At 42.4% G+C, this 18,671-nt stretch overlaps 2 protein-coding genes across 3 annotated transcripts; both read right to left on the reverse strand.

The window, feature by feature from the left end:
- Nucleotides 1–360: 360 nt before the first annotated feature.
- LOC128789421 (acyl-coenzyme A thioesterase 1-like) lies at nucleotides 361–9,212 on the reverse strand. 2 transcript variants are annotated; one of them, XM_053945402.1, is made up of 4 exons: nucleotides 8,705–9,212; nucleotides 7,172–7,374; nucleotides 6,268–6,720; nucleotides 361–498 (listed from the first exon to the last, which is right to left on the reverse strand). In XM_053945402.1, the coding sequence occupies exons 1-4, from the start codon at nucleotides 9,156–9,158 to the stop codon at nucleotides 442–444; spliced, it is 1,167 nt and encodes a 388-aa protein (XP_053801377.1). In that variant the 5' UTR covers nucleotides 9,159–9,212; the 3' UTR covers nucleotides 361–441. The 2 variants fall into 2 exon arrangements, with proteins under 2 accessions (XP_053801377.1, XP_053801376.1); XM_053945401.1 differs by lacking the exon at nucleotides 361–498 and having other exon boundaries at nucleotides 4,007–6,720.
- A 1,079-nt stretch (nucleotides 9,213–10,291) lies between these two features.
- Nucleotides 10,292–18,623, reverse strand: JMJD7 (jumonji domain containing 7). The gene is made up of 8 exons (XM_053945403.1): nucleotides 18,553–18,623; nucleotides 17,887–18,040; nucleotides 16,723–16,976; nucleotides 16,193–16,249; nucleotides 15,789–15,884; nucleotides 13,500–13,576; nucleotides 12,280–12,439; nucleotides 10,292–10,904 (listed from the first exon to the last, which is right to left on the reverse strand). Exons 1-8 carry the CDS (start codon nucleotides 18,617–18,619, stop codon nucleotides 10,816–10,818), a joined length of 954 nt encoding a protein of 317 aa, XP_053801378.1. The 5' UTR covers nucleotides 18,620–18,623; the 3' UTR covers nucleotides 10,292–10,815.
- Nucleotides 18,624–18,671: the final 48 nt, after the last annotated feature.

An 18,671-nucleotide genomic window follows, 5' to 3' on the forward strand; every position in this document is an offset into this window, starting at 1 on the left:
AACTACATTATTTGCAGGTCTGATGAGTGACCGGAAAATCTGAATGGAATCAACAAGAGATAAAATAAATAAAATTTGTTCCTTGGTTTCTACATAGACCTCAAAGTGAGGGAACTTGAGAAAATGTCTATAACCCGTCACTAGAGCTTCAGTAGTGGAAAGCATTTATTCATAAAAGCATGTGTTCTCAATGTCCCAAGACAATAAATGTACTAATAATAACTGATTGCAAAACCTCTTAGTTCAGAAAGCAAACAAAACACAGGTTTCAGTGACTTATTTATAAGGAGATCCTGTGTCCTGTGTTAGGATTCACCCTGTGGCTCAGTAATGGGCACTATGCTGAGCCCTGGAATCCTGGAGCAGGCAGGGCTCACGTATGCTCACCGCTGGCACTGCACAGTGAAACCATCTGGTATGTGGATCTGAGCCATGGTGCTTTCACTTGCACATGTCTGTCGTCTGCCAGAAGGAGATTTCTGCTGGAGAACCCACATTCTACAGAAAAAAAAAAAAAAAAAAAAAAAAAAAAATTACAAACCAGATCTTTTTAATCATATAATATCGCTACTTGGAAGTGACCCATAATCTTTTGGTCTTCCTTTGTGTTTCACTCCCTCACCTCCTTTCCAACAGATATTTATATATGCCCACACATTCACATACTTCTCTTGATGAGGGGGAGAAATTTAACAATTGATACTCCTTGAATGCACACTTTATCTTTCTTTTCTTTGTATTCATAATTTATGTACAATTTATACCTCTATTTTGGTTAATTTTTGATTTGTCTAGCTGGGTTACAATTTTGATTTTGGGTGCCCTGGAATTGGAATGGCCTGGTTCATGGTCAGTGGGACAGAAGAAAAACTGTTAAAGATAGAGAAAAAAAAGAAAGCAGACATTATATCCTCAGGTGAGGGAAGACAGCCATAGAAAGAACAAGATTCCCTAAAAGGCTTGAAAGAGCAGAATTGCCCCTGCACATTGCTGATCCAAATGGAGCCTAGGAGGTCTTAGCTTTACAGGGAGTGGTATCAGACTGCCATGGAAGCAGTTAGTGCTGAGCTGTTTAGAGATTTGATATTTCCACCAAAAAGTACAGACCACTGACCTCCTTTTCTTCCACTACAACAGTAGTGATATCCTTAGGTATCAAAGTAGTTTTCCTGTTTCAAGATGACATATCTCTGATCTGAAATAACCCAGAGATGGGAGAATAGCTGAAGTCAGAGCACTGTGCAGCCAAAAATAATCCAGTTTGAGTTAGTGCTAGATGTTTGAGGATGTCAGAGTGACACTGTCCAGGGACAGGCTCATGGAGATGGCACAGGATTATTGATTCAAAACTACCTTGCTGAATTCACAGCATATTAAAAAGATAGCAGGGCATTTGAACTTCCTCTTCTAGATGAAAGCAGAGCTATGCACATGCTCTTTCCCTATGCAGAACATTTCCTTTGAACCATCTATCCAGCTCATCTCTTATCTGACATCCATATTTCACAATTTTCCCTCTGCTGTCAAATACCTCACTCCTCCAGGACCAGATCCACTGTAAACAGGGGCAGCACACAATGCTACCAAGCACTCACTTCACTGGATACAGAAATGGATCCACGATCTACAATCAGCTGGACCAGTTGTTACAGACATAACTAAAAACTGTACTAGTTTCTTATTTATCTTGGCACAGTATGGCTCACCCCTACTTCTCTTGCTAACCCCATACATGTTCCTGTTGTTTCCTTCTTTGATCCAGCAGACCATTTTAATCTTATTTTTGTTCTGTTTTGCTTTCCACAGGATTACCTCTTAGATCACTAACCAGAAAAAGACATGACTGTCCCTTTCTGCAGCAAGGTACTCTTAAAAGATTTTTAAAAATATAACCACACTTTTTACTGATTTTAATGTAAACATAAATTCCAAGTCTAAATGCAAAATGTTGAAAGTTCAGCAGCTTAAGTAATTGAAAAGACACAATCCCAAATAAATACAATGTAACTCATTTACTTATTTTTCTCTAAGTGCTATCCAGAGTCAGGGTACAGACATTTTTAAGTTTAATGAAAATTTTGCACAAACAATTTTTTAAGACTCAGCATTTCTAATTCTTGTCCTCAACAATGAAAAATAGCAGGGATATTTTGCAGTAAATGCTGCAAGAAGCACTAGATCATTGGAAATATTAATATTTCTTCTCCCTAAACTTAAACAAAGCATCTCTTTCTCTGTGCTTAATACTACATTTGGCTCAGATTCCATTTCTGAATAACATGTACATAGCATTAAAGAGTGCAGAGTAGTGATTGGTTTTTTCTGAAATGAAAGAATTATAAATTTTTTAGCAAAATACTAATATAGACAAATTTTTTACTATTTGTATGTTGTCAATAAATACTGATCTTATCCCTAAGCTTGATAAAACATAATTATAACAAATACATCTGGTAATGTATTAAAGAACTGACTAAACTCTGAATTAAAAAAAAAAAAATCTTTTGACTTTCAAACACACATAGGGAACAGAAACCAGAAATGGAGAAAAGTGACTCCTAAATTACACCACACAGCATATATTCTCATCTTTCACTTCATTCCTGTTCTGTGGCCATGAAACAACCTTGCTTGCAGAAGCCACCCAGACCTCTGCTTCACCTAAAGAAGCTCCTAGGCTTAGAGAAGGACATTTGCATTGAAATCTCTTTGCTCAGCATAATCCTTACTAAAATTCCACTGAAGCCTCAAATACCCACTTCTTCTGCAGAGACAGCCACTTTCTCAAAGATGTTTCACTTCCTCTGCACCTGTGGTTCACTTTTTTGCTAATAAAGGCCTTTTGACTACTTTCATTCTGCAGTTTCCTTTGAGTTATACTGTATGTGTATCAAAATGCTTCAGGGTCAGTTTTCAATGCAAAGATGGAAAATTTTAAGAATGCATTGAGCAAATCAGCACTCTCCATTGTTGTCTGATTCCATGGTAGCTAGGGAAATCATCCTGCCCTAAAAAAGCATTGCAAGACATACTTGTAAACTTATACACAAGATATATTTGTACAAGACAAACTTGTAAACTTATAGTAAACTTGTTCATAGCAGCTTACATGTGGGGATATTCTCAGTTCTTAAGAGGCTTGTCACAAGCTTTTCTTATTCTCAAAATAGAAATGTAGTGCAGAGCTAAAGAGTAGGTGACTAAGAATAAAGACGAGATCTTTCAGTTCAAGCTTTGATACTCTATTTTATCTGAAGCACTTTTCAATTAAGCAGATTACAAGAACAGACTTTCCCATTCTATTTCTATTAGATTTATCAGTTGTGCTTGACAGAGGATCTCTTGCAGCTAAAGGTCTATTATCTTCAATTAAATTATAACTTTCACATTGTTCTTGAATTATGTTGTCTGTTTTCAGCAGGCCTGGAGAGACTATATAAAGTACTCTGACTCAACAGCCTGCAATTAGTAGAATATTGTCTTGAAAAAAAACCTGTGATCTTAGCCCTACTAGTCTAAATCCTCTCTTCAGTAGAAGAAACATTAAGTAGTCAAAGTCTCCAGCAAAATGCTGAAGAACATGCCTAAGAACAGGCAGAAGTGTGTTACTGAAATTAAGCCATTTCCAGTTGTTTTGTGTTAGTCTGAAATCAGTTTCCAGTTTCTATTTTCTGAAGATAAGCTTCAAATTTGAGTTTAATTTTAAAACTATTCTCAGTACAACTGAGTTGCCTTGAATATTTTCCTGTACATGGCATAGAGCTGCTCGGCTACAGCAGCTTTTTCAGTCTGTCTTGTCAGATGTCATCCAAGTGATAAATAAAGGGCTTTTAAGTGGGTAGCAAAGCTGTGACTCCAGAGCATCAAAAGAAAGAGGCCCTATATGCTGTTATCATTGATGTCAGTCAGCTCCCTTCATCCTCTATTTTCAACACTGTTTTCCGTGAACCTTATTACCAAATGTGACAACATAACTGGATGAAAGCATCACTGACCACACTGTTGATTACTGATGGAAAGCATTTTTATTTGTAACAGTAGTTTCCTATAGATAATGTATTTTCTTGGAAGGTCACAATTTTGTAATTCAAAGTATAGGTCTGTAAACTGCCCATTGAAGGCTGGGAAAGCTTGGTTTCCCCTCAGAAGGGATTAAAATAGATGTGAGTTATCCCACAGGCTGGAAAACAACACACTGTTTTGAAAAAACCTCACTGTGTTCAGTAAAAATAAAATAATTACTCATACCACAGAGAAACTCGCAGCCTAAAGCCCTGAGTCTGAGGAAAATGTCGATCAGCAGCCCAGGGTTTTTTGAATACTTCAATAAAACAGAAAAATGAGGGAAAAGAAAACGTCCCTTACTCAGATGGAACTGCTTAAATGTGTTTGATTTTCCTTGTTGTTGTATGTTACTCTGCTGCCAGGTCCCACCCACTCACTAAACATCTGCAACAACCAGTCCATGCCAGACATAGGCATAGAAGGGACAAACAGAAATCAAGTAAGAGGCAACAGCATAAAACTTGATGGATGACCAGTATGGGTGAGCAGGAGAGAGATGTCCCCACTCTAACTACTCACACCTTCAGCTATGTGGCACCCATCTAGCAGTCTGAGGAATAGGGGGTTCAGGAAAACCAGAAGTACCTGAAGGGACAGTCTGTACTGAATTTAGTGGATGAGAGAGTCCCCACCCCACTGATGCCCAAAGTGCTCATTTTGAGTAACCACTGCTCCCTGAAGCAAGAAAACGAAGGGCATGGTTCCTCCCTCAGCAGGATCCAGGCTCCTACAGGGATTTTGTCTCAGCAGGAGCTGGAAACCAGGGACTACACTGTGGCAAGATTTTTCTACCTCAGTGAAATGCACAGACTTCCAGCTCCTGCTTGCTTCTGTTGTCAGGGTGTGAGTCTTGACTGCTCCAGGAGGGAGGATTTGCTCCACTGATGCCATTTGATATGTAGCTGCTGTTAGCCACTATCCCACAAAAGCACAAGGTAGATTACAGCCCCCCCCTTGGCATGTTTGGACACTGGTAAAGGGTAAGAAAATGCACATTCTTCCCAGAAGGTGAGGTCAGTCCTCTTGAAGAGTGGTATTTCTTAGCTGTCACTGAGGTCACAGCTGTGTGCAATAGTGGCAGGACCACTGAGGCAGCCCACCTCACTGGGTTCCTGGGAACTCAGCAGCAGTGGCTTTACTGTTCTTCCCCCAGAATGGAGGCAAACTAACTTTCACCATATGAGAGCAAGTACTTGGCACATCTGTATCACCCACATGTTAAACACTGCACAAAACCACAGACTCCATCACTTGTCTTCCCAACAGGAGGTGAGGAGTTCTGCTCATGACCTCTTCAATCAGTGAAGTAACAGCTTGTGGCTACACCAGGATTGTTCCTTAATGTATTAGCAGGTGCACAGATGGTTGAAGGTTTCATTCAGATAATCTCAAGCAAACTGTGCACACACAGATACACTGCACATTGCACTCACTGAGTAGTGCAGCAAAAACTTTAACCTAATATGGAACTTACATGGAGTCAGCAGGAGATACAACCAGGGTAACCTGGGTAAGATTCACTTCTGGATTTTGAGGTACCAGAAAAAAGAATGTTATCGCTGCACTTCTGATTAAGCCAGAAGAGTGCCTCTTCCATTAGCTGAGATCAGAACTACTGCAACCTTTTTACTAATAAACGTGAGAAAACAATATACCAGGAGGAAAGATGAGTGTACTAATGTGTTGTTCAACAAAAGTGCTGTTTGTATCTACCAAACCATTCAATGGATAACTCCTCCTGTGAGAGTATTTCCTCTTATGAAAGGAGATGGCTGCAGATTGAGGGTAAAGATAGCTCAGCACAAATGTGATTTAGGTGATGGGATGCTGGGTTGTTTTTAGACTACAGCACAGATGGTGCCAATCTACTGTGATGCCAGGGTCAGAGGTCAACTGAAATTCAACTAAAAAATGTGAAATTATTTCGGGAATGAAAATAAACAACTATGCAACAGTGGGGTTTAGAGGAAAGCAGTCTGGGAAACTTCTGGTGAGTTTCTATCCAGTGAGTGCTGAAATATCATCCCTGGCCAGCATCTATGACAGCTTCCACTACAGCTTGCTCTTAGGGATGTCTGAGTCCATCAAATGTTGCCAGAAAAAGGTCTGTATCCTGCGCCATGCATCTTCTTGGGCTTTAGCATGCTCTCTCCACTGCCCTCCCCAATGCACCAACATCCCAAGCACCCTGTGGATTGAAACCTTGCACAGAGGCAAGTATGGTGGCTCCAAGAGGTGCCCTGCTCCAGAATAGGAATAAAACTCCACTTCCCGGCCATGCTGCTGAAGGCGCTGAACAGCATCCCGGCAATAGAGGTCACTTTTCCAGTTCTTGTCATCCAGTCCAGACAGGAAGAGGAACTTGGCTAAGGACCTCTCCACAGGAATGCGACAATCCCAAGTTGCTGGGTCCATGTGATCATCTAAGACATCTGAAAAATCTACTATTCCAGACTCATCACCAATCTTCATCCTCCCCAAGTCATATGGGTGGACAGGAATAGTGAAGCCATCCCCCTTCAGAGGAACGAAGGAATTAAAACTACTTCCAGATATGCTGACAGCTGCCTTAATGCCAGGTAGAAATGTGGCCATGGAAAGGGCTAGATCACCTCCTTTAGACAAGCCCAAAACACCAATGCCAGTATCCTTCACCTGAAACAGAATTATGAAAACAGTGATATTAACTACTCTTTATTTCCTGAGCTGACATAACCTCTCCAGTTCTGCTTTCTCACTCATCCAACTATGACCACTCATATTTTGCCCCTTTCCTCTCTCTGTTCAGGTTATATTACTCCTTCATCTATCCCTCTGCTGAGCCTCCAAAAGAGTGACTATGAATTCTACAGTGCTACAACTGTAAAGGATTCTACTGTTAGAGTGTTTTCTTACTGTCCTGCAAAACTTACTCAGAATCAAAAGCCTGTAATAGCTCAGAAACAGTAAAAAAGCCAATGGATTTTTTCCCTTTTAAAATCTTAAGAGATGCAAAACTAGTACAAAATTACTGTTTCCTGCTTAAGCAATTTTATACTTCTAGTCTAGGAACCAATTAGCAAACTGGAAAATAGTTTCAGGAAGAGCACTATAATTTGTCTCTTACCTGCTGCTGCTTCTGCAAAAAGTTCACAGCCTCCTCAAAATAGCTCAGTTCAAGGATCTCTGGCATAGCAGGGATATCTTCAAAGGACACGTAAGCAAGAGCCAGAGTCACAAAGCCCCTGCTAGCCAGGAGACTTGCTCTGTATTCAATAAGACCTCCTCCAGATCCATACAAATCAATAAGTCCAGGAAATGGGCCAGGTCCTGCAATGAAAGGAGGGTGTATACATAACCAAAAGAAAAGTTCCTCTGGGTGTCCTTTTGTGGTGTCTCCTCAGCACACATCAGGACAGTAGATACCAGAAGAAAATCATCCTTTGAAGCTTTCCATGATGAGTATCATTCTCAGGAACACACAAAATAACTGTAAGGACATGAATTTGCACATTCCTTTTCTCTCTTAGGAACTCATTATAGGAAGTTCACATGTTGGACATCCTTCTCTCATAGTGAATGTCAGCTGGCATTGGCCTACAAGTCCTCAGGCCATTGAGGATCAATGAAGAAAGAGTGTTACTGCAGGAGTGGCTCTTCCTCAGGAACTATGCTAGCAGGTATGCCATGGAGGGAATACTTGGGTTATGAAATACTCACAAATGCCAGAACTGACCTGTGCCAATTCAGGCTTCAGCAAGATCTGAGTAACTATCCCTGAGCTCTTCAGCTCTCCCACAGCAATAGGACCTTCCTTTCCTCATGCTGGTCTGCCCATTCTCATAGCCAGATTTCCCTTACAAGATGTGATGTTGCTGCAGCTGAAAGGGACTGTTTGTTAATTACAGAGAAAGACAGCCATGTTTAAGTGCCATTCAAGGAACAGAAACAGTTCAGGCTTAAAGCAGCTTTGCACAGGATCCATTCTCAGCACTGTCTGTGTACAGAGTTGTAAAATATGGCACCTGTTTAATTAAAGACCATTTGTCTCCTACATCCCTAAGTATTCCATGCAGTCCAGCTGCTCAGACAGGAAGAGACTTCTGTCTTTGGCTTTTCCTTAGCTAAAGAGAACACAGAGACAGGTCCAGAACCTGCAGGAAGACCTGTAGGAGCTGCTGAGGGCATGGTTCTTCAGCCTAGGCTGGCTGCAGCCTGAGTCCAGTGCTCCCACCATGCCTTGTCATTCTTCACCCCATGGCCAGAGCTGTCACACATCACAGCTCTGCCAAGGACCAGGGGCCTCTTTGTCCTGTCAGCTAAACAGAAAAGCTAAGAAATAAACACACTGTTTGACAAAGCTCTCACTGCAGGAGAGGTCAAGACACTCAACTAGAACAACCAGGAGACACCTGGTTACCAGCAGTGTTACCACTGCTGCCCTTCCTGCACCACCATACCCCTGCCTTGGCCCTTGCCCTGCCTGGGCAGCACCTGCTCCTCTTTGCTCTGCCGTGACGATCCAGGTACCTGCACCAGGCACAGGCTGAGGGAAGTGCTTGCTGAGGCTTTGCTCGGGGTGGCTGAGTGCATTCAGGGACCACGGGGAATAATATGGTGTCAGACATACCTGGAAAACCAGAATGGAATTGAAACTCACCAGGAGGGAGGAAGAGGGTTGCTCTGAGACGACCTTCTCTGACCGAAATCCTCTTCACCCCCTCTCCTAAAAACCATCGTTCATTGGTGCATTTTCCCAGCAAGCGGGTCGTGTCCCCATGGCCCTCATACACTTCCAAGTCCACACAGAAAGGGGTCAGGACGTTCCTCTTTGCCAGCCGCTTATAGGGCGTTTTGGACTGCAGAGCCCAGAGCAGCCCCATCGGCTCCACTCCCAAATAGCTGCCCCCCAGCGCTGGGGAGCGGCTGAGGTCCAGCTCCCCGCTGCTCCCAGCCCTGTAGAGAGCGTGGGATTGGAAAAGCTCCCCGCTCTCGTCCACCAGGCTGGCTCGGAGGGTGACCGCCTGCTGCGGCTGCAGACCGGCCACACGGATCTGCACGGGGTCATCGAACAGGCACCTAGGGGAAGGCAGGACGGACACCCGCGCCGCCATCCCGGCCCGGCTGCACGGAGAGCTGCGGCACCGACCGCCTGGAACTGCGTGAGACACGAGCCTCAGCAACCTGGCCCTTCTCGGGATTAAAATCTCTGCTCAAAGTCCAGGAGGAATCATCATGAGCACTTCCTTCATTCGGCCGCACGGGTTGCTGGGAGACGTAGTTCAGAGCACGCCTCCCTCCAGACTCTCCGGCTCGGGTGGCACGGTGACACCAGCCACTTGCAGGGGCACAAGCTGTCACTTGTTCTTGGCGAGTGCTTTTACTTTTGATTACAGAGCGAGACTAAATTAAAAACCACAAAGCAGCAAAAAGAGATGTCCAAATTGCCACGCCCCCCAGCTGCAGGAAATCCCAGATTTGGAAGCTTGGGAGCCTTTGCCAGGGCACAGTAAACACAGACAAGCTGGAAAGCCTAAGTAGCATGGCATCTTAATCTCGCCACAAAACAAAGCCTGCTCTTGATCCCTCTTTTTTGGACAAGCACCACAAGTTAAAATGAAACTTTATGCTATAACTATGTTTCTTTTAAAAAGCAAAAGAAACAAAGTCAAACAATTACCATTTTTTTCCTTCACAATAATTAATTTCCCCCATATTGATAATGTTTCTAAAGAACTATTTGAAGATTTGACAATAAACACCAGCTTTTGGTTTTCATAAAGAACAATACTACATTTTTGCAATGTCTGTGTATTTAATAGCCTTCTTGTCCTACCCTGGGGGTCTCAGACACATGAGTAGTCCCATCCTATTCTGTGGAAATACAAATGGGAATTATGGCTGGTTGAACCAGCCTCTGGTTCAAACAACTTGCCTGACCATGCACTAAGCAGCAAAGGAATGAAACAATGAGCTTACAAGCTGCAGAATCACACCTCATGTCATGAGACCACAGATGATATGCAGATTGACCGCAGATCTGGCAGAGCAACTCTAAAATCATCCCTCAGGTTGCAAGAGAAGACAGTTATGTTTAAATACAACAGTGAAAAGAAATAAAAAACAGCACTAAAAACATGTCGCTTGTTATTGGAAAATAGCCAGCATTGACCTTTGCATGTCCTCCTAGATGTCCTTCAGCCATTGTTTACTTTGGAAAAAAAAGTAAATTAGTACAGACATAAGCTTTAAACTGACCTATTTATTGCAGAAATTGTAGTTTCTCACCATCAAAACACCACAGTCACTGAACTTAAAGAATTACAGCAGGACAGACTTTTGCCTTAAGCAGAATACATACGTTGGATTGTTGCAGCCTGATGCATGGAGCAGATCCTTCCTTGTCCACTTGGGTTGTAATGAAAACAATCTGTAGATCTGAACAAACAGTAGGGCTTCCGTTTTGGGATTTTCAAAACCTGGATTGTGGATTGTCTCCCTTCACATTTTATTTTGCTCACCATCACTGAGGCAACATGCAAAGGCCTAAAAATCCTATTATCAAAGTTCTACTTACAAGCCAAAAAATCTGGCCAATTGGTCTGGACTCTGAAATCAAGAAAAATAGCCATGATGTATTCAGCAGGCACTGCTGACCACAATTTAATGTTCAGTTCTTTTTGGGGGAATCACATTTGTACTCCAGTCACAGATGTTGATGATTGTGTCACATCAGAAACAGACATCACAGGCTCGAGTCTCCCACCTTTGCTATAGCATTTTCACAGCTTTTGTGAGACAGTCTAGTAGTTGATAATAGCTGTACTTAATGTCATATTCCATGTCATACCAATAGTTCACTGAGGAGACAAGAAAAGGGAAAAACATTTTAAGGCTAGAACATAATGATTTACAAATGTGTTCACAGACTGTTTTACACAGCTCAGTCAGTAGAGGCTTTTCCTTACTACTGACTGAACTTTGAAATGAGCAAATCTAAGACTACAGCTAAAAATAACAATGGAGTTCTTCAAAAGTGCTGCAAATGTAACTCTGTCTTAACCCAAACCAACATCAGACTCTGTAGTGGAGATTCATTGGAGCAGAAGATAGCAAAACAGCTTAGGAACAATATGTTTCTATTTAGACAAAAAAATACCAAACTGCAAAGTTTAATATCTGGATGGGAACCTCTCTTCCTGTGTAAAGGATGGCAAATTCATCACTACTTCACAGTTGTCATCAATCAGACAGTGCTTTAATTCTGCTTCTCTTGCTAATTTTGGGGTAGGTCTCCTAGGAAAATTAAGCCATACACTGTAATATTATACCAATGCTTCTTGGAGGAGGATATGCTCTAGCTTCAGACACTCACTGGACCAGACACAGAGAATATTGATTTCTCAAGTGTATACAGACTGTACTGCAGACTAAAGGACAAATAACCTCAAACTCTTTGGTATTTCTGCTAAACAGAGAAAAAAAGTGGCCAGGGGCTTGCAGCTGGAAACAACTCTACGTTTTAAAAAAAATCTTTAAGGACTGATGCAGCAGCACTGGGAAAAACGAATCAGAATTACTGCTTCACTGCTAGATTGTCTTATTATCACAGAATCACAAGAACTGAAAAAAGGGCTTGCAATACTTTCAGTATTATACAAATACTAACATTACACTGCTCGAAATACTTTAACAGCATTATCGGGATTATTCCAGACAAAGGACAAGCAAAAATTCCAGCAAAAATCTCTTCCTCAAACCTTGCAAAACTTGCATGACATAATAATAACTTGCACCATCCCCAGCCCTCCACATGTATCAAATAAGCACTGATGGAAATTCTGGTATTCACTTGGGGAGAGAAGAAAAAAAAGAGATACAGAGATGATGATAAATCCTACAAAGAAAGTGATGACAAGACTTTTGGTAAGTGCAGGGGAACAGTAACACAAACACTGTGTTACTTACTAGCAAGGCAAGAGACATGGTCAGAGCAGATTTAAGCTCATATGACAACACAGTATCTTCCATGTTGTGTCAACAAAGCTATGAATTATAAACAAAACAGGCTGCAAGAAAGCAGTCCCATAGGATCTGTCAAGATTGTTATTCCCTCCTGCAGAGAGACAGATAACCTTAAAGGAACTTTTGCTCCCACTGGTGCTTTGCTGTGGGATATCTACCTGCACACCCACCACAGTTCAAAACTGTATCTGGAAATACTGTCTATTTTACCTGCAATACAGCCATGTGATTGCTGAACATGATGGAACCAGAGAGAAGGCAGATATAACATCTCACCAGCTTTCACTGTACACTGCAAAGGTCTTGCCTGAGCATACTCTGGATACAGTTCTAGATCTGGTTTCAAGGGGTCCAGAGGGATCCAGGGCACCTAAAGGCAAAAGAGTGTGTATATGGTACTGACCCTGGCAAAAAAATTCCAGCAAGCTTCCAGAAAAACAACTGAAAATCAAACTCACTAGGTTACAAAACATGTACTTTGTCTAGCAAAACATGTACAGCTATACAGCTTTCCACATTCAATTGGGAATAGGTCAAGGATGCAAAGATGTGCCTCCTTCAGTGATGCATTTCTAATTAGAGAAAAGACAATAAATGTCATCCATGAAACTGCAGTCTCGTGGCATACTTTCAAAACACCTCCAGCCCCTTAAGTTGCTTGTTCCTCCTACATTCATCCTTTTTTCTTCTTAGGCTCTCTGGTGTAACATTTACTCCCAGCAGCTGAAATATCCTTCCTTTCTGGGAAGTCCCTCTTGCTTGCAATTAATTCTTTCTCTGCCCAACAGAATTATAAACCTCAGCATTCCAACTTTGCTGCATTAAAGGAATGTGATTCCATGAGCACCACTCTGGAAACAGAGAACAAGCCCCAGTTCAAGTTCTATTGTAACATTACTCACACTTTACAGAGGCAAAAGGCAAGGGATTAAGATTCTACTAAGATTTGCAAAGTGCCTCCAGAGCAAAACATTTTAATCAAATAAATCAAATAAATTTTAATCAAATAAATATTGCTACTACTAAGAAAATACAACTTATTCATTCAGACAGGTATGTTTTATTGCACTGGGTGATACTACCATGGACCAGAGTAGAGGGCCAAAAGAAAGTGAATGTAGAGGGGTCTATTTCAGGCATAATGAAATAAATTCCTTTATTGTCGATGCATTCAAAAGTTCTTTAGTGGATCTATTCAAGTCTGGTGCGAGGCAACACTTCATGATAATAATCCTTTCAAGCGTGCAGTAAAAGATTTTTCTAGAAGCTGGGTATGCTTTGCAAATTGTAAAATACAAGTGAAATATCTGGGCATTCTCTTTCCAGTAATGAAGGATTTCTAAATATCAATCAATATGCTGAGTTTGAGGGCTCAACAATGCCCCAAACTCTCCCTAGTGTATTAACTGCATTCTATATAAACTTTTTACCTTCTCTGCAGTCTTCTCATCCACAATTTCAAATGAACCATCTTCTGATATGTGGTAGGTGGCTGGCTGATAGAGCTCTGGAACCAGAGAAAGAATTACATTACACAATTCAGAGAACCTAATGGCAGTGCATGTCATACTTTCACCAAGAAAAATTAAGACAAAACCACTTTCAACTAACTGTACTCACTATCCTTCCCTTTTTCCATTTCAAATTTTATCCAGTTTCTTAATATATTTTTTTTTAGTCAGTCTGAATAATACTTATTGTCCTCCAAGCCCATTTGTATCCCAGTCCTATTTTGTTCCAGTAACTGTTTTCTTTCCTTTTCAGAAGGCATAAATGCACCCCTGACTTACACATCATTCTATAGCTGGGTGTTTCATCTTAGGTCAGTCTGCCAAAGAAGCACTCACAAGAGTTATTTCTAATTCTAATTGACAAGGCTCATTAATTGCTTCAGATACTGCTAGCTGCTTTTCTTTCATTGCTTCAGCACATGTGGTTTTCCAAGCCCTCCCTTGGAACAGTTTCTCTCCATTAATTAAAGTAATGCTCAAATTCTCTTTTTACTACACACTATGAAATGTAAGCATTATCTGTTTTAGGCTTTAACAGTAACTTGTTTTACAAAGCAGGACTCCTATAACACATATATATTTCATACATTCACATACATACAACACCACCTGTCCAAGAAAGGCTGAGATGGGGTTGTTCAGCCTGGAGAAGAGGGTGCTGGGGATTGTGGCCTTCCAGTACATAAAAGGGGCTTATAAGAAAGACAGAGAAGGACTTTTTACCAAGGCCAGGACAAGGATTAATAGTATCAAACTGAGACAGGGTAGATTTAGATTATATATAAGGAAGAATTTTTTAGGGTCATGAGGCACTGGAACAGGTTGCCCAGAGAAGTTGTGGATGCCCTGTCCCTGGAAGTGTTCAAGGTCAGGCTGGATAGAGCTTTGAGAAATTTGGTCTGTTGAATGGCAGGGGCATTGACTCAATGATCTTCAAGGTCCTTCCAACCCAAACCATTCTGTGATTCTATGACTTCACGGTTGTAAACAAAATAATAACAGTATAAATAAAATATTGTAGCAGCACACATCTAGCCAAAATTATATTTGCATCATAGAGCACTCTGCATTCACTTTGTCTGATGGTTTGAAAGCCAAGGAATGGGAAAATTCTTATGAGGCACAAAGTTAAGCTGTCCATCTTTTAGATGACACTGCAACAGTAACTACTGCTATGCGCATAGGAAAGCCACAAAGAAACAGAAAACAAGCAGTGCGAAGCAATGCTGCCATAACAATCTCTTTCTTCATTTCTCAGTTTTCAGAGATTCAGTTAGTAGCTTGAATATTTCATTAAAATACAAGTCACTTTTTAGCTTCTGGCTTTTTTCTTTCCTAGAGAAAAGCAGGTAGGCAGAATCCAAACCTGTAAAACATCAACGATTACATGCTAGAACACTGACAATATACTTAAATAATTTAAACTTTCTGAAGCTGAAGAGACTGCCATAAGTATCACAGAATCAATTAGGTTGGCAAAGACATCAAGAGATGAGATCTGAGATCACGTAGTCCAAGCTATGACTGAACACCACCTTGTCAACTAAACCATGGCACTAAATGCCATATCCAGTCTTTCCTTAATCACCTCCAGGCACACGCCTTCACCACCCTCCTGGGCAGTCCATTTCAATATCTAATCACCTTTTACGTGAAGAAATTCTTCCCAATGTCCAATCTAAACCTCTAGTCTAAACAACTTGAGACCATTACCTCTCCTTCTGTCACTGGTTGCCTGGGAAAAGATCCTGACCCCCATGTGGGTACAACCTCCTTTCTGGGAGCTCTAGAGAGTGATAAGTTCCCCCCTGAGTCTCCTTTTCTCCAGGCTAAAAATACCCAGCTCCCTCAGCTGCTCCTCACAGGAATTACCCTCTGGAACCTCCACCAGCTTTAATGCCCTTCTCTTGACTCACTTCAGTATCTAAATGTCCTACCTGAACTGAGTGGCCCAGAAATGGACAAAGGACTCAAGATGTGAACCAGTGAGCTTATTACTTTACTGGACTGGAAAACCTGGCCTCAGAATAACATTTGTATTACAAACTACCTGCAGCATGAAGTAGAAGAAATTTCTGTTCACACTGGAAAGCATAACACTGCATAAACATCAAAACGTTACCACTGCTTCCTTTTTTTCACAACTTTCAGTGTTTTAGTCTGTCCTCCTTCCAACCTTCCAACACACTGCACAGCAAAATGATGTACCATATGGGATGAAGGGACGGTCACTTGGTGGATGCAGTAGAAAATATTTCTCTCCAGATACCACACAGTACAAGTTCTCATAATGATCTTTATGCACTAGGATTGAGGGAAAAAAAGAGAAATGGGGAGAAAGACAGAAAATCATAGCTATTTCCTTCTCTGCAGCAGAAACTACAGTAAACAAAGTATCAGCTTTCCCTATTATTATCAGACTGCTTCTTCCTCCTGCAGCCAGTGGGAAAATCACAGTATCATGCTGTAGCAAAGGCATTCAATGAAGCAAATTGTCAGTGCCTTGCCTGACACAATGCCAGGTAGATGCACCCCGAGACACAGCAGCAGGAGGCTGCAGAAGGGCAGAATAAAGAATGCAAAAAAGATTTACACCGCCATAGGATACATACAAGATGTCACAGCAGCTGACTCCCCAAGCCAGAAATTCACAGCATCAGGCTTCTTCCCTGTATGGTTAAGGAAAAGAAATATTATGACAACAACAAACTGTCATTTTAAAAAACCATTTCAAATAATTTTCTGCCAAATTCTGTCCTATAATTTACTTCATAACTCTCACAGATTTCATTGCAAATAGCACTCTGTGAACAACAGCAACTGCCTTCTACACTGCAAACACTAAGCCAAAACATGACTCTAGATCAAAGAAAAGCCACTCAATGTAAAGAAGTGTTACATGACATCTTTTCAGTTGTGAGGGTCCCAATATACGCAGAGATACTGTTTTCAGAGTAATACAACCCCAAAACTTGGATTACTTTATTAGGTATTTTACCACAGCTGCTTTCTAAGAGGATGAAACCAAACTGAGCTGTGGCATTCAGAAAGAGAACAAGTATTCACCATGTAGTACCTAGTGTGATTGTTTTAAAGCTCCATGCAAAATATTTACTGAATACAAGAGAAATTGAGGGCTTACCCAGTGCCTCGCTCATCCATGGTATGTCAGGCTGCACATCACAGACAAGTTCAGGGAACTCCTCAGTGAGGTTTGAACACTGCTTCTGCACATAGAATACGTTGGGAGAGGTCACTTTCTTCTCCACAATGTCCAAGAAGTCCATGAAAGGCATTTGGCGCTCCTCTGGCATGACAAAACGGTCCTGAAACACTGCATCTGCATAACCATTTGGTGTCACTGCCACACTCACCACCTTGGGACCTACCACCTCCCTGCAAAACAAATCAAAGGTTTAAATCCAGGCCTGCAATTACCTCTTATATTACATACTGGTTATTTTAAAAACATGTTTCAAGGGCAGCAAAAATAAGATGCCTATCTTTCCATGGATGGGTGTCTCTAGATTAAATTTTCTGCTATCTGGTAAGGACTCCAGCATTCTGCTCCAATTGCTCCCTGCAGTCAAGGCAACTCTAGCTTCTTTTTCCTCTCTGAATTCTCTCTTAACAAGACAGTTCCAAGAGAGCTTCCTTTTCTTCCATGCAGACAGAGGGTTCTCTTTGGCCACTTCTTTTCACCAATCATGGCAGAGCTTGATATTATTGTGGCTGTTCAACTCAATCAAATTCAAGGGTTCTCATGTTCAAAAGCAACTGAGCAGGGGGAAGGAGTGGACAAAAACTGATATATACACACCCCATGAGGCTAACAGTCCTTAGCTCCATAAGATATTTAGCTTTAAACCCCACAGAATTAGATCTGACCCACAGATACTAGGTCTAACCACAAATTCTCTCTTAAAAGAGGATATTTTGTTAAAATTTCAGTCATTATTAAAATGCTCATCCTTTAGTTTTTTGAAGAAAACAAGATGTGCTCAGTCACAAACAAGTCCGTCTGTTCTTACAGCGTTACAGCCCCACTCCAGCTGTGTGGGTTTCAATAGCCTGAGTCTGTTGGTTGCACACAGCCAAAACACCCACCCTCCCGGCTGCATCGGAACTGGGAGGGCAGTATGTGTGCAAAGAAGACACACCTGACCTTGAGAAGACTGAACACCTTCATACAGAACCAGGAAGGAATCTGGGCTAATGTTACAAATAAAAGCAAAGATTAACCAAGGGGTTTTTGGTGAGGTCACCTGAAATTGAACACCAGTCCTGCTCCACAGCTCGCTCATACCTGAGGTACGCCGAGTTCCATTTCTGCAGAGCCGGCCAGTGGTTGATGGCATTGCGAATTACACAGGGTTTATTCGGACTCACCCACTCTCGATAAAACTCCAGTGGGGATGGAGGCCTATCAAGGTAGGGTACAGACTCCGGCCAGCCCAGCTCTGTCCAAGCAAACAATAAACAGTGTTACTCAGCATCTCCTGGCAGCACACAGGCTGCCGGTGCCTCACCACGCTGACACCAAGCCGTGCCCCCCACGGATCCAGAATCCCTCTGCTAACACCCAGAGAGAATTAGGGCGGTTTCAAGGCCAGCGCCTGAGGATAAAGGGATAAAGGGCCTGTGCTACAGGAAGTGCACCTCCCATACAGAGGCGATACCGCAGGATGATTTTTTGGAAGCTGGAATAGTGCTTTGTTTTGCTACTTTATACACAGAAACAACCATTAAAGGACCGTTTTATCGAGTTTTGCTTTCTCCTTGCGGCGGCCTTTCTTCTTCACCTTAACTTCGGAACCACCATGCCGGCAGCACAGTGGGTGCCACTGATCGCCCCACGCCGCTGCCGCTCGCCGAGGCGGCAGCACCGGGCGGGCCGGGCCCCGGGGCGGCGGCGGGGCCGGCCCAGCATCACTGCCCGCCCCGGCCTCCCCCGCCCCGCTCCGGCGCTCACCGCGGGCCTCCCGCGGGAAGGCGGCCAGGCAGCCCCTCACGGCCCGCAGCGCCGCGCCCTCCGCCATGCACGGCCCGGCCCCGCAGGAGGCGGCCCCGCCCGCTCCCGCCCCCCCGATC

This window comes from Vidua chalybeata, chromosome 6, assembly GCF_026979565.1.
Source record: "Vidua chalybeata isolate OUT-0048 chromosome 6, bVidCha1 merged haplotype, whole genome shotgun sequence".
Classification (NCBI taxonomy): Eukaryota; Metazoa; Chordata; class Aves; order Passeriformes; family Viduidae; genus Vidua; species Vidua chalybeata.

What these genes read in the sequence shown, in the direction of transcription:
- LOC128789421 (XM_053945401.1), bottom strand. Translation starts at nt 9,158, where the DNA reads ATGGCGGCGCGGGTGTCCGTCCTGCCTTCCCCTAGGTGCCTGTTCGAT. An exon ending in AACCCTCTTCCTCCCTCCTG is followed by an intron (nt 7,375 to 8,704) that starts GTGAGTTTCAAT and finishes CTTTCATTGCAG; the next exon opens with GACCTGGCCCATTTCCTGGA. An exon ending in TTTTGCAGAAGCAGCAGCAG is followed by an intron (nt 6,721 to 7,171) that starts GTAAGAGACAAA and finishes ATTCTGTTTCAG; the next exon opens with GTGAAGGATACTGGCATTGG.
- JMJD7 (XM_053945403.1), bottom strand. Translation starts at nt 18,619, where the DNA reads ATGGCGGAGGGCGCGGCGCTGCGGGCCGTGAGGGGCTGCCTGGCCGCC. An exon ending in GTCAGCTGCTGTGACATCTT is followed by an intron (nt 15,885 to 16,192) that starts GTATGTATCCTA and finishes CCTCAATCCTAG; the next exon opens with TGCATAAAGATCATTATGAG. An exon ending in ATGAGAAGACTGCAGAGAAG is followed by an intron (nt 12,440 to 13,499) that starts GTAAAAAGTTTA and finishes TTTTGCCTTTAG; the next exon opens with GTGCCCTGGATCCCTCTGGA.